Consider the following 15,021-nt stretch of genomic DNA (forward strand, 5'->3'; position numbering starts at 1 on the left):
CTGCCATCTTACCTGCCTGTGGATTGACATTATGTGTGTGTATGTGAGTGTGGCAGGCTGTGTGTGTACGTGGGGCTTTGTTCATGTGTTTGATCACACAAAGGAAGAAGGGTTTCGCTGCAAACTGTGCCACAGATCAATATATCACTGTCAGCTGTGCGTGTGTTCCTACTTAGAGACACCACTTTGTTTGATGCCATAACAGATTCACCATAGTCAAGCCTATAACAATGTTTTTTATGATTATCATGGAAGCAATGTAGTGACAGATCTTCCTGCGTGCCTGACAGTTTGCTAAGTCAAGGACATTCAACTTTAATGAATAAAAGACCAAAGTCTTTTTTGCTTGTTCTCAAAAAAAAAAAAACATAAAAGCTCACAGTGTGCCAAGATAAAAACAAAACAAACAAACAAACAAAAAAAAACCTACATATCATCTGGAAAAGTCTTGATTTTGGTCTTCACAGCTGCTGAGCACAGACACAGCAAAGAACTCAGAAATAAAATGCAATGTGTCAGTAGTAAACAGTACAATTTACAGTAGTAAATTAAATTGCCGCAATCATGTCAGGGAAACAGGACTTTTGCTGGATGATACCTGTGTCATAACTGACACTGCAAACTGTTTACATATCCCAATGTAAATTTACCACTGACAATGTAAAATAAATTGTATATATCTATATTTAATATGTGAAATGCTGCTGCACTGGCTTAGCATGGCTTAGCTCATCTGGGTCATATTTTTAGCATACCAACAACCTAGAAAGGAGAGCTGATACATGAGAATTTAACAACTTATTTTTAACAAAAGACAGTTGTGTTTGAGCACTTTAAAGGTCACACAGCACTTGTTTTTAAAGCCAACTCCAAGTAAAGAAATCACACGGGTAATATAAGGTGAACCAGATAAATAACACAGAAAGAGAGGCTAAAATAAAACAGTGCAGGGTAGAAAAAGATATGTATTGCCAATTTCCTCAGCAGTGAGAATTATATTTCATAAAATCTGAAATGTCAGAGAACGGCCAATCTTTTAAAATCACGCACTCACTTTACTGAAGAGGTCACACAACCCTCCAGTGCATGAGTGAGCTGAAGCCACGTTTGTGAGGTGCTATGCATTTAATAAAACCACAGACAAGAGAGATACATACGCCGAGGAAGTTGGAGAGAAGCTTCAGCATTTCGGTTGTGGTGTTGTAAGCATCCCGCCAGTCGTAGGCAGGCATGCCAGGCGGCCGATCCTCCGGGGGCCCGTTGTACAGGAAGTTGGCCAGCAGCTCGGCTGTCCATCCTGTGCCGTTGAGGCGCTGGTCGAGGGCAGCAGCAAACACTGGATTTGCCAGCAAAGCCTGATTTCGCAATGCAAGAAGACAGGTTTAATTATAGTTACTCTGGTTAGTAGTGAGAGGTTCAGAATGAATGTGGCATGAATGCATTGGAATCAGAATGATGGCCAAAGAGTTTCAAATAGGAATGCACCAATTTATCGGCCAAACACTGGTATCGACCAATATTGTTTTTTTATGGGGAAGAAGGTTATATTAAAGGTAGTTTCATAAATGTGTATGAATTAATTTGTGCACATTCTAAGATAATGTGATGGGGGACTGAATGAAACAGTTCAGTTGTTTCATTATAATGCAGCTTTCTTTGTTTTCCAAGCACAATAAAAAAACACTGATGCCGACTATTGGCCACCTTGTTATTTTAAATGTCGGTATCAGCCTAGAATTCTACAATCAGTAGATTGTATTATTTTAGAAGAGAAAGCATGGGAGATCAGCTTTGTGCTTTGACGGAAGTGACATTCATTCTTCTACAGCATCAATTAGAACCATTAAGACAGATGCCACTGTTGTACTTCAGGCTCTAGAATCATTTTAGCCAGGAAGTGCTAATGTACACAGTAAAAACATACAGTACACACACTTACAAAGCATGTGCACATTTGTATGAATATGCATTATGGACCAGAGTGTGAAAATCAATACAAATAAAAACTGTGCACAAACACACATCCATAAATACAGAACACAAGTGAACAAAACAAAGCTATAGGCAAATACTAATCCCCTTATCTCTTGATGCGCTTCACTAACGTGATAACAAACATGTATGTGAAGCCTCTTTTAGACATCCCAGGTCAGGGATCAAGCTGCAGTGGCTATAATCATGCACTGAATCAATAAAAGTGACATGCTATGAGTACCTTAACCCCACACATTGTATATACAGCGCATGAATGCATGGATGCATTTTTGTCACCAGAAATAAAAGTTTCAACGCTCTTCAAACAATAGCTCTGGTATAATAAGATCATTTTACTCCCACCTGTTGGTTTTAATGTGTCGCCCTCTATTTAGTAGCCACTACCTTTCCCCTCACTCCCACCTCTATGTTCATAGTTTCAAGCTGCTGGGAAATTAACTCCCAATTATTAATATGACACTGTTTCTGTAACGACACTGTTACCACATAAACTAAAGTTAAACAGAACAGGGATAATTTACCTGTCATGTACACAGGGGGAAGGGACCTGAACCCACCAAGATAATAAGTAACTGAAATCACCCAATCATTTATACGTTTAGGGGCAAACACATACTTCTTAACCAATCACTCCAGTAGCTGAATGTATATGGTTCACATTTGAAAGTGGACCGTGTGGACTCTGACTTTTGGAGAGGAAAGGGCGCTGCACGTCAGCTGAGAATTGAGCCTCTAAACTGTGAAATTCTGAGTTGAGATTCAGATATATTCTGGCCAGTGTGCTCAGTGGCATTTCAGTGTCAACACTTCTGATGATATTCTGCTTAACCTTAGGACAAAGTGTCAAATTAAGTAATCTCTATGCTGCATGTGACCTTTTAAAAAATCAGTACATCCATCTTAGTGGGTGCTACATTAAGGACCTGACCCATCAGAAATGTGTGTATTCTAAAGTCTGTAAGTCATTCTGAAATAGCAGTAGCAGAGTGCCTCTGGCAAATTGACCGTGGCTGTTCGACCGGCTCAGTATTTGAAATCTTCATCCAACTACAACTGTATGTGTCAAGTGTTTGTCATGGGGAGGAGGATCCTCCAGTGAGGAAGTGAAATGTATTTGCTTGCCTTTATAAAAGGTCATATCCTTGCGGTAAAAGGCCAATGAGAACTCAATCAAATTCAATTCAATTCAATTCAATTTTATTTATAAAGCCCAATATCACAAATCACAATTTGCCTCACAGGGCTTTACAGCATACGACATCCCTCTGTCCTTAAGACCCTCACAGCGGATAAGGAAAAACTCCCCAAAAAAAACCCCTTTAACGGGGAAAAAAACCAAATCTATACCATGTTTTAAAATGTTTACACAGGTGATGGGTAACATGATAGTGCACAAGTCTTGACATTTGCTCAGTTGGGAACCACTCAGTTTAATACCCAGAATATGGAAGTTGTTTTCTGCAAAGACTATAGGTCCTGTTACATTCAGTGATTACCTTTCTATATAGTAGCTGCCATTCCAGCACTGGATTCAAGCTGCCTTCAAACACACAAGGGATTCACATGAAATAAGGCATGCGTGTACCCAGAGTAATTTTATCTTATTGATGACAGCCTGACCGTTTACTATTTACTTTCTTTATTTTGTGTCAGGGCTGTATTAAGTTACTACTAACATAAAGGGATCACTCTACTGCTGCTGCTTTGCATCAAAGGCTCATCTATACACATTCACATAAAAACGTGGGCAGAGCATTCTGTCCGTACTCTGAGTTCATGTCGTCCATATTTGTGCCCGTTCTCTGAAGGCTTACGAATATGGATGGAACGGAGCAGTACCACAAGAAATCGGGGGGCAGTGTACCAAGGTTTAAGTGAGACACAACTGCAGGACATGACAAAGACATTTTTTAAAAATGCGGAATAGAGGGAATCGCTAATATATTTAAAAGAATTCTCCAACCAAATATTGCAATGTATTCAGTGGCCTCAGAGACCACTGCCATCAACAACCCGGACTCCATTACACGATACATTACAACCATCTCCCCCACCGTTGCAATGCTTGTAGTTTGAAACTTCTGACTCTGCCCTCTAGTGCCATCCGTTGGAAACATCTATGCCAACATGAAGGACGCATAGAAGTATGTAGGCAGTGACGGTTACACCATTAGAAATAAACTTATCTTTTTTCTAAGGCTGCCCCCTGAAAGTGGGAGATTCATATCATCAGTCAGAGATCCTTCAGGGTCCGTGTACCATTCGTTCATTTGAATTTCAATTAAGAACGAAAAAAAATAAAATGGAAAAACAATTTGTTATTTCATTATGTTGTTATCCAAGTCAGCCATAATAAACAACAGCCTACTATCAGTATCAGACAGTACATTAAGTACGTGCTAGGCTGAATAACTTCCGCGGAACAGAAATGAGAGAGATTAAATATCAAAATAAAAAAAGGGATCAAGACCGTCTTTAAATGTTCTATTTTTGACCTGCGCACTAAATGAAATATTTGAAAAAGAAGTCAAAATCTGTTTTTTGTTGGACATTGAAAAACAAATAATGAAATAACAAATCGTTTTTTCCATTTTATTGTTTTTCGTTCTTAATTGAAATTCAAATGAACGAATGGTACACGGACCCTTCAGTCTGACTGAGATTGCATCAAGTCAAGCCAATGTTTCTTTTGTCTTGTTTTTGACAGTCAGTGTGAAGTGCACTTTTGGGGTAGTTTTGGTACCCAGATTCTACTGCAGACTAAAATTCTTGCTGTTCTTTGGTACAGGTGGCTGCAACACAGAGGCAGCTGCCCAGAGGAGGAGAGGCTTTGCCCCCTTAGGCTCTGAAATACCATGATTTGGAATCTGCCTTCTGCTTTGAAGTGATGAATTTACAGCTCACAGCAATTTAATGCAATACAGTCTCTGTCTTTTGAGTGGTATATAGTGTCTGCAAAAAATGCTGTTGCACATTTCCAATCAGTCGAGAGCGCAGTTAGCTTCTTTACTGTATTATGCGTCACTGTCAACCTGAATGACCCACGGAACCCCGTTCAACCTCCTAAACTCTATATGGAAACAAAGGGATGAATTGCTGAATATTCGTACTGGCTAGCCCAATCTGATTCAACTGGCATAATTCTGAGTCAGGTACAGCCCTACTGTTTAGGTTTGCCTAACTGCAATTGTTCACCATAATATAATTAGTTATTACAGAGGCTAATGGAACAAGAAAGACCAGCCACAGCGAGCAGTTAGATGAAGAGTTCTGCTCTTCAACTTCTCAGAAAGGTAACCAACTGAACCCTGCCCTTCTGGTGTGTAGGGAGAACTGCTTGCGCCAAGTGCAGCATGAAATCGCATTGCAGTTGCTCGTGGCATGATGGAAAAAGGCAGGTTATCGATTCTATATTAAAACAAGGTGAGTCCGTTTGGCTGCACTGTATTGTATTTCTGATAAGGTAGCTGCTCCAGAAATCTGGAACCTGCTCTGTTAAAGTGCACTTGGTGTTACCATGGTAACTGCAGGTGTTGCCAGATCTACCAGGAATGGTGTCTTAAGGATTACAAGTGTAACATGTAAACATAGTGTAAAGCTATGGGTAGTTGTGTCAAACATAATTTCAACCAGTTTTATTTGTGTCCCATCTCTGTACAGTACGTCCTTCTATCCAGCTCTACACCTTCTGTCTCAAATGTAGTTGTGGTGGGGATGGTAATTGGTCCATCACCGTAAAATGTGTCTGCGACCTTGAAGAACCTCTGGAGATGACAAACCTCCGAAGCCACCAGCTTCATAGCGAGATGTGGGGAGAGGGAGAGCCAGGCTGGGAGAAAATGAAGACAAAGGAGGATTGCCAGCCCATTTGTGTAAAGGTTAGGGCTAGGGTAATGAATACCCTGGCTATATGGAGCTCCCAATGTCTGCTTCCCTCCAGCTGCCTATAAGCTCATTTGGAGTGACACTGGAGTAATGTCAGTGTCAAGGAAATACGGCAAGAGGCGAAGAGAGAGAGGAAGAGAGAGGGAGGGAGTGAGAGAAGTGGTGGCGAAGAGTCCATGTCCTCTACTTCTATAGATAATCCTTTCTGCCAGGATGAAAATTATCCTGCACTTATCCATAATTACTTTCCTCCCTCGGTTTCCATATCTAACAGAAGGTACAACAAATTGATATACACGGCATGTATATTCTCACCTGCAGTATATATAAGGCTCATCATTTCATTTCTTACTGATTTTTACAGAAAAATACCAGGATTTTTCAAGAAGCTGATGTATATTCTCCACACAGAATTTATGTACTTAATAGTTGTTGCATTTTCTGCTGCAGTAAGACACAGTGAAGGAGGTTGTTTTATGATTAGCACAGCTTGGAAAATGTAGTTAGGTGAAGAAGTGGAGATAAAGATGTAATGAGCCGCTGATCATGTGCCAGGGACATTTTAAGTAATATTTCTTTTTTAAAAAGGGGTGGGGGTGTACATAAATTCTGACAGTAATTTCTGGAGTTTTCTCAATTAGAATCTAGATATGATGAGTTTTGCCGTCACCGTTAGGTAGTCAGGCAACCAGCAGAGACTCTAGGAAGTCATCGTGCCAGACCAAGAAAAAGTCCAGCACATATTGTCGTTTTTACTCTTAGGTTTTTTTGTTTTTAATATAAAAGAAAACAACTCACGAATGAATATTTTATAGTTAGTCAGCTTTAGAGGTGCTTTTAGGTGATAGGGCTGTCAATGACATTGCAATACTGCACTTTTGCACCAGGTATTTACACTTTGCTACAAATGCCAACATTATGACAAGGGCCTGAGCGTCTATTTGCCATTGTTTTCTGCTTGCCAAGAGCTGAAACATATTGCAACATCTGCAGCTGTTACTTTTTGCCCAGCTGTCCAATTACAGTCAAGCAGGGGCAGGACAAATAGCCAGCTACCACAAAGACCAACAACTTAACGATAACAACAATCAATACTGAATCCACATAGACAGGCAGGTCTGTCCTCTCACCCTGCTAACTTCAGACTTCCCTTAATCCAGAGAAAGTTATCCACCATGTGCCTTCATTTTTACTTTTGTGGATATTCTGGGGAGTACCTGGGCCAGAGTACCTGGAGAAAACCCACAGTGACATGGGAAGAGCATGTTAACTCCGTGGCTCCCCCACCCCAGGGTTCGAAACATGACCTCTCTTGCTGTGAGGCCACAATGCTAACCACTGTAACACTGTGTGCCATCCTATTATTGTAACATGTATGCAATTTGAATAAACCAACTATTTAATATTTCTGAAAAATACATTTTTAGTATTCTCTGAAACTTGTCACTTTATTATTATTGTTTCATTTAATAATACAGTAGATGCTAACATCTTCTGAATACCTTAAAATGAAAAATAATAAAAAGAAAAATGTTGGCTGCAGTGATTTAGGTCATTCTGTTGCAGTGCTTCTTGGTGCAGAGTCTCACCCGTAATGCGTTGACTTGAGGGCTATTTTGAAGAAAATCCCAGACACGTGGCCCAAGTTCATCCCATGAATCAGCGAGCTCTTTCAGCATAGCCAAGGCATTGAATGTGCTATTTGCCTGAAACAAAAAAGAAAAACAATATTTAACAATACAGTTATCTTACCTTCTCCTGACTGAAAGCATATCCACTGAGCCTCCTCTACTCGCTCTGAGCCAATCCAGGCATGAAAGTATTCCACATCTGCACATTTCAGCTAATCCCTTGAGGAACTCATCACATTGTAACACCGCTGCCCCCCATGGTGATGAATGTAAATGGGGTTATTTACCCCTGAACATTGACTTGTAAACAATCTGACTATGTCTGGTGTGAAAAGGGCCCCCTGCGCCAGCACCGGGCCACTCGCTGTGAAGTCGGCAGATTTTGCTCACACTCATTATGTATTCTCGATGCAAAATCCTCACTGCCTGCCTGTTGTTTGTTTTGCTCATGCAGTTATCAAAATGATGCTAATATCTGGGAGAAATGTCTTGTCATGAAAATACATTACATTCACCACATTCTACGAAGAGGCCTCCTGACTAACTATTGTAATATTTTTACTTTCTTCCCCAGGTGGTAACTTTGTGTGACATCCGGTGTTTTTCATTCCCTCGCTGGAGGCTTCTTCACATTCTTCACACAAACCCCCACAAAGTGTTTTTAGCTTTTTCTGAACTTGCTCCTATCACACAGCTATATGAGCAAGATATTCAGCTACTTTTCAAGTGCATGAAGTCTGTGTGCATGTAAATATGTAAGGGTTTTCTTACCTCTTTCACCACGAGGCGAACAGCGGGTGTATCAGGTGTGTAGAGGACTTTCCCTTGCAATAACGGCTTGAATGTGCTCCAAATGTAGCGCAGACCAGGTGTGCTCTCCAGGGTGTCGACAAGAGTCTGACAAAAAGCATCTATAGAGCAGAGAAGAGGGGAGAAGACAGGGAAAGTCAAGCCAACACCGAGAAAATACCACGAAAATCTCCCGAACCCTGTGTTCATACCGTACATCTTCTCTTTCCTGGGACGGGAGGGAAGAGGAAAAATAAGCTGTTTGATCTGTATGAAATCATAGAATTTGCAGGACCCAAGTAGCAAACATGATAAATATTGCACATGAGCTTGAAATCCTTATGTGGCTATCATAAAAACCCTCGCAATACTTCTTCTCAAACTACAGTGAACAAATATAACCACAGCATGAAATCAAGCCTACATTTGGACATTTCATCTCATATGTATAACTAAACCAGGCATATTTGTTTTAAATTATTTAGAGACCTCCACTGTATCCTCAGACAGGCATATCATATTACTGATATGGCATGTTAATAATATTTACTTAATCAAAGTTTGCATGTTTTCCCATGAATAGTGTTGAGAAAATCATATTACACAAGGAAAAATAAGAAAACTAATAGATTTGTATATATCTATTAATAGTCAAAGAAACAAACATCAGATAGACTGTATACACTGTAACTAGGGATGCATGCAATTAGTCGACTAGTCAATCACACGTTGCTACCCTTGCTAGTCTGTGCCGGAATTACTAAAAAGTAAAACTTATTAGAATTATTATTAGTTTTATATTAATTATCAGGCACGTTTACTGAGGATTACTTTCTGAAAGAATGTTCTTCTCATGTTGTTTGTTAGCTTTTATTTAGTGAGTTGTTGTCATGTTTTTTGTAGGATAATGTGCAATGTTCATGATTCACAGTGCAAAATGACACATTTCAGCGGCATTTAAATTGGATTTGGTGACTGAAAAATGTGATTAACAATTCCAAATGGCTCTGATAATATATGCCATATTTTTTCAGACAATATTTAACCTTGTAGATTAAATCTACTCTTACCTTTCTTGCATTTCACACAGCACTTAGAAAAAATTTGAACATCCACAACTCCCGCCTCCCTCCGATGTCCCATCCCCCTCCTCCTACAACTCCACCTCCCTCCAAAGGCCTACTCCCCTCTCCTCCATTACGTCCTCATTACGTCTATAGCCCCTTTTACACTGCCAGATTTTCCGCGAATGTTGGGCCATTCTGCTGGCAAGCTGCGAGCGCTTAGACACACAGAGCCGGATTGGCGAGTGGATCCGAGGTGCCCAATTTTCCGCCTCGTAGGGTAGACATATTGGCGGAACTTTTTTGGTATAAACAGACCGAGGTGGCCTTCCACCACGGAAGGGGCTGTTGATGACTTGTGGGCGGAGCACGTGCGACCCACTGGCGGTGGAAACTGAAAACTGCTGATAGCAGGAATGAGCAGCTAGTACTAGTAGCAGGATGGAAGCGCAAACCTGACAGACACTACAGTAAAGATGAGCAACTGGGGAGCCAAAGAATTGCGCGCCCTCCTTGTCCTCACAAATGAAGAGGCCATTAACCGTCAAATAGTTAGATACACGGAAGAGGAGAGCGAGTGTAATGTTACAACCAAGACAGTCAAAGGCAACCCCGGAGTTTTAAAATTCAACCAGAGTCAGTGATGACTGATGAGTTTTAGAATAAGGTTACGCAAGGGTGTTTAGCGAGCAGTTACGTCAGTCGGAGGCCTCCATGCGGGGAAGACAGGCAGGACGCTCGACTGATTGGCCAGAGTGTTCTTAGAACCATATGAGAATGGTACAATTATGAATTTTTATCTCTGGTGGAATTCACTTACATTATAGTGTGCCATCAGCTTATTAATAGCATTTTAAGCTAAACAAAGAAAAGCGTAAAATTTCCAGAAAGCGAAGTGTCGCTTTAAATTTAGATTGTGACTTGTATTTTATGAGTGTTTCTTTCTTTTAAACTAGTTGACTCGTCTAAGTTTAAACATCTGTTTACACATCAGGGAAATTAGTCTTTAGGGAACATCCCTAACAGTAATTTATTTATATGTACTGCTTTACTGGAATGCATCTGGTTAATTAACAAATGAACCAAATAAACTACTACTACTACTACTAACACACAAAGTACCAGTAACATTTGAAATAGCTTAAATAAAAGCACTGGAAAGTAGACTGCGCCCAAAGCTCATACTGCAGGAGCAGTATTGATACAAACACTGCACTTCAGAATGGACAGCTATGACTTCCTACTGCTACTGATAACTGATAACACTACTAAAATAAGATTCTTGTTCTATTTTGCTACCGCTATTGTGGATAGTATGTGTTGTGTTTCTGTTTATTTGTTTGTTTGCGCAATTATCGCTTTGCAGCAGTGTTACAGGTACTTTGATCCAACTGACAGCAGCACCCGTCACTTTCATATAACATTTCAGAGTGAAGCTGTTCTATATTCAGTTAATTGAGAAAAAAAATCTAATTACTTGTTTTATAGAGACGTGAGAGGACTGACAATGACTTTGTAGTTCACTAAGTTAATACAACATACATACAACATCTAAACTGTGTCTTCTTAAAGAATTACTCATAAGAAAGCCTTTGCGGATGGTTAATGCTTGTTCTGGTTTTACTGCTGCGTTTCCATTTTATATTTTCTTTTACTTCAAGTTATTTTTGTCCTCCGGGTGTTCTGTGTTTTTAATGTTTCCCTTTATATGTGTATATTCCTTTGCCTCTATGTTATTAATCATTTTAAACTACTTCGAATTTGTTACAAGCTTCATAAATAAAGTTTAATATTATCTCTGTGATTAGGGAGAGATTGGGGGGGTCTGGATATGTTTTCTAAGACACTGCTGATATTGCAACTCAACACATACAAAAACCTCCTAAATCAACTTAAACACTTACCAAAAAACAATATTTTGTTTGTTGAAATGCAATAATGTCAACTGCAGACACATCAGGACACATTTTTGCTTTTAAATTAGAGAGAAACCTTTGAGTTTTTGCAGTCATGGCAGCATCAAACAACTGTAACCTGTAGTTTGAATACAAAAAAAATCATAAAGTGTACCTAGAATTTAAATCTCACACAATTACATCTTTGGATGAAGGTTGTTTTCTTATAGTTTGCTGTTAATAAGAAAGCTTACTATCTAATTGTTGCTGTTAAAACACACCATTGCTGCTTCTTTCATCCATTAGCAAGACTTTCCTGAATCTCCTCCCTGAGTTTATAATATGAAAAGCTCTTATGACGTGGATATTGTGTCATTTACTGGTACTTAATTACGCATCAGCGGCCACAAAGTTGCAAAGTGGATGCTGGTCCAAAAAAAGTTTGAGATTATTACTTTTAAAACACACACACACACACACACACACACACACACACACACACACACACACACACAGGCAGAGAAAAACACAAGTCAAGAGTTCAGACCTGAGTATATAAAGAAAAGCTTCTATGGAGCAGAGGGAAAAAGTCAATATGCTCAGCAGCAGTGCGATCATTACTAATTTAACTTATCTGCCAACGTGAATATTGCCAGGTTGGGAGAGTGCTGAATAGGTTACACAAGGACCTGCACTGCAAAGAATGGAGCCTGAAGTAGCTTGTGCTTGGACTGTGCCTGCCCCTTGTTGTAACTGAAATGTGTGGCTCTTGCAGTGAGGTAGTTCATCAGACGATTGATCAATCCGGTGTGTCGTCTGCCAGTCAATATAACTGTGTGCCTTTTTGATCTCTTGCTGACTGTCCCTTTTGTTCAGACACCTGTCATTACATCAGTGATTTTTCCCCAGTCCTTTTTTTGTGTTTCCCCAGTTGAGACCACAACATCAGTCCTCCACTCCTTCTCATCTCACCAGGGTGACCATTTCCTCCATCAGGGAGATTTTAGCGGCCATTTTCAGTGCAATTAAATGTTAGCCTTTCTGCCCACTGGCCATCTTTACCAGGTGCTCTTGGGAGGTCTGTGTGTGGGCAGCTAATGGCCACCCCTTAGTCTGAGTCTGGCCAGCTGTTCCCTCCACAGACTGCACAGATGCCACTTCCTGCAAGCATAACACTTGAAAGAAAATGTGTGTGATACACAGCTAAGCAGCTCTCTGCTGTTAGGTATCTCTTGGAAAAAAAAGACTGATTTAAGATGTTTGGTATCTAAGAAAAAGTAGACCTTTCATTATTTATTGGAGAGAATTTTATAGTATACATCTATACAGTAAGAAGAAAGTGCTTAGATTTCTGATAAGAAGGAATAAGACGCCAAAATGGACCAATAAGATGACTGCGAAGGATTGAACAGAAGAGGTGAGAGTAGACCGATTGCCTTTGTGCAGTCGCTCCCAATATGGAGGTCTAAATCCGTGTTGGGGTGCCAAAGTAAAATGGTGGGTTACAAAATTATAAAGAGCTGAAAAAGAAACATTTATATAATTCTATTTAACAAAATAAAAAATATTTTTTTTTACAGTTTCTCTTCGTTTTTTGCTTCTTCTTGTGAATTATAGGACACTTAACACTACAGGCCTTGGACAAAACCAATGTGAAAATGAGAAATGACACTTTGGTCAACTTGCTTATAACTCATATTTGCTTTAAAGAAGATAAACTGGAAGGTGTTTTGACCAGCAATGGTTCTAGGGAGGAATGTTTTATCAAGCGGTTTAAGGTTTGATGCTATTCCGATGAAAGACAGTGGCAGCGATGTGAAAATAAACGCGGCAATCCAACAAAGGAAGCAAAGAAAAACACTGTTGCCTTGCAAACATGGATGTATACAATGCAGAAGGATTCAGCTTTGCAAGACCTCAAGGAAACATACAACACGTTTTGGAAAGAAACTCTGAATATAAACTTGTTTGTTTACAGGAAAAGTCCACAGGGTGCCTTTAAGGTGAGGTCAATGCTTTCCAATTGCATTTTCACTGTTTTACAGAGGTAGTGTCTGCAGTCGAGCATCCTGCATATACAAATCGGATATGTTATAACCTGTTACAGCCAGTGTACCAATGAAGGAAAATGAAGTAAACACTATTCAACACAACTACTTTAAAGCGTGTGAGTGTGATGAACTCCTGAAGTTGTTAATCACTTCAACCTCAGTCTCATCATCCAATCTAGAAGAATGCCCGAGGTATTCTCTGTGCAAGGAGACATCTATATCTATAACTATAGACCCTTTTACTGTTAGTAAACAGTATGTGTTTTTTTGGTGGGCGGGGCTTAGCAAGGGGCAAAACAATTCTCCACAGACATAAGCCACCGCTAGCTAGCAAGTTTGGCTTGTTTTAGACAATGGAGGAAGATGATACGAGTGGGTGCAGGAATGCACTCTGGCACAAGCTGGACCATTCGTCAATTTGGAGCGCTGTCGGAATGCACCATTCAGTTATCCAGAGCACACTCTGGGCACTCCGTCTGGGGAGACGGAGCCGAGTGGAGTGAATGTGTGATGCACTCAACTGTTTGTTAATGTATATAGAAATAAATGCTCAGTTTCTTCGATCAACAGGGCTTTCATTTTAGTGTAGAGAGACTGACTTTGCCAACACACCATGTTCAGTCACTCAAGAGAGTGTCACCTGAATAAGTAACCACTGACCAATGGGGCCAGACTTGCCAAACTGTACGCCCTCACTCAGTGGATGGATGATTTGACAGGATTGCTGAAGGTGGGATTGCCGGCTTTGTGGTTGATTACTATGCCAGTGATACAAAGCAGGATGACTCTTGAACAGCTTCCTCCAGTCTGTTATGCTATCGAAGCTAAAGTCAGCTAATGCCCTAAAAAGTTAGCGTTACAAAGAAATCAAATATTCCTCTTAATACCTCACCAAATTTGGATTAGGTGTACATGATAATAGCATCCCTACTACATTATGTACTTAATATGTAACTTAATATGAAGTGTACATTGCACATGCGAGCATTTTGTGATGCAAAGGCCTTTGGAGAGTACCCGTGCCTATACAGTAGCTCTGTTGAACAAATCAGGGTAATATGAGGTGTGTTTCCCTAGCATTTTGCCCTAAATGAGCTGGGACCGAGCTACATTGCATACTCCCTTGTTAACTATTTGCCTCCAAGAATACTGCACTCACCTGCTGCTGGTTTACTGTAGGTTCCCAGCAACAGCCGGACGACGACTGGGGATAAAGCCTTTGTCAATTACACCCCAAAGCTATGGAGCATGCTATCTATAGATATCAGGGAAGCTAGCTCGCTATATTTTTTGAAAAGAAACCTAGAAAGATATCTACTCGCTTTAGCCTTTAACTAGCTCTGACTTGCCTGATACAGGTCTGAAACTCTTTCATTTTACGCTTCCAGCTGCTGTAACTTTTAAAATGTACTATCTAACTTGATTTTAAGATTTATGGTTTTACAATTCTCATGATTTAATTTTTTCTTATTTATTTCATCTTGTGATTTTTTAAATGATTTGAAGATTTATGGTTTTGCTATGATAAGCAGGTGGCGGATTTGACGGAAAAAGACTGAGGTGAGTTCTATCTGATCCACAGTGCCACAGCTGGGTGGTAGACTCTGAGGCAGCTGTGGGTTGTGCCCTGCACAGACAATACCTGCAGTGAGAAGACGTTCTGAGGTAATCTGAAAGACGCTTATTTCAGTTAATCAGTGTCTGCTGGTGA

The 15,021-nt window shown here is 40.1% G+C and overlaps 1 protein-coding gene across 3 annotated transcripts in view; it reads right to left on the reverse strand.

The window, feature by feature from the left end:
* LOC117246311 (phospholipid-transporting ATPase ABCA1) overlaps window positions 1-15,021 on the reverse strand; it is a 215,661-nt gene that overhangs the window by 170,798 nt on the left and 29,842 nt on the right. For all 3 annotated transcript variants that reach the window (XM_078164219.1, XM_033610171.2, XM_078164218.1), the window contains exons 10-12: window positions 8,283-8,422; window positions 7,470-7,586; window positions 1,158-1,355 (exon numbers count right to left, since the gene is read on the reverse strand). In XM_078164219.1, the coding sequence (XP_078020345.1) occupies window positions 1,158-1,355; window positions 7,470-7,586; window positions 8,283-8,422 (455 nt within the window). The remainder of the gene's footprint in view (window positions 1-1,157; window positions 1,356-7,469; window positions 7,587-8,282; window positions 8,423-15,021) is intronic.

The sequence above is a fragment of the Epinephelus lanceolatus genome, chromosome 22 (genome assembly GCF_041903045.1).
Source record: "Epinephelus lanceolatus isolate andai-2023 chromosome 22, ASM4190304v1, whole genome shotgun sequence".
NCBI lineage: Eukaryota > Metazoa > Chordata > Actinopteri > Perciformes > Serranidae > Epinephelus > Epinephelus lanceolatus.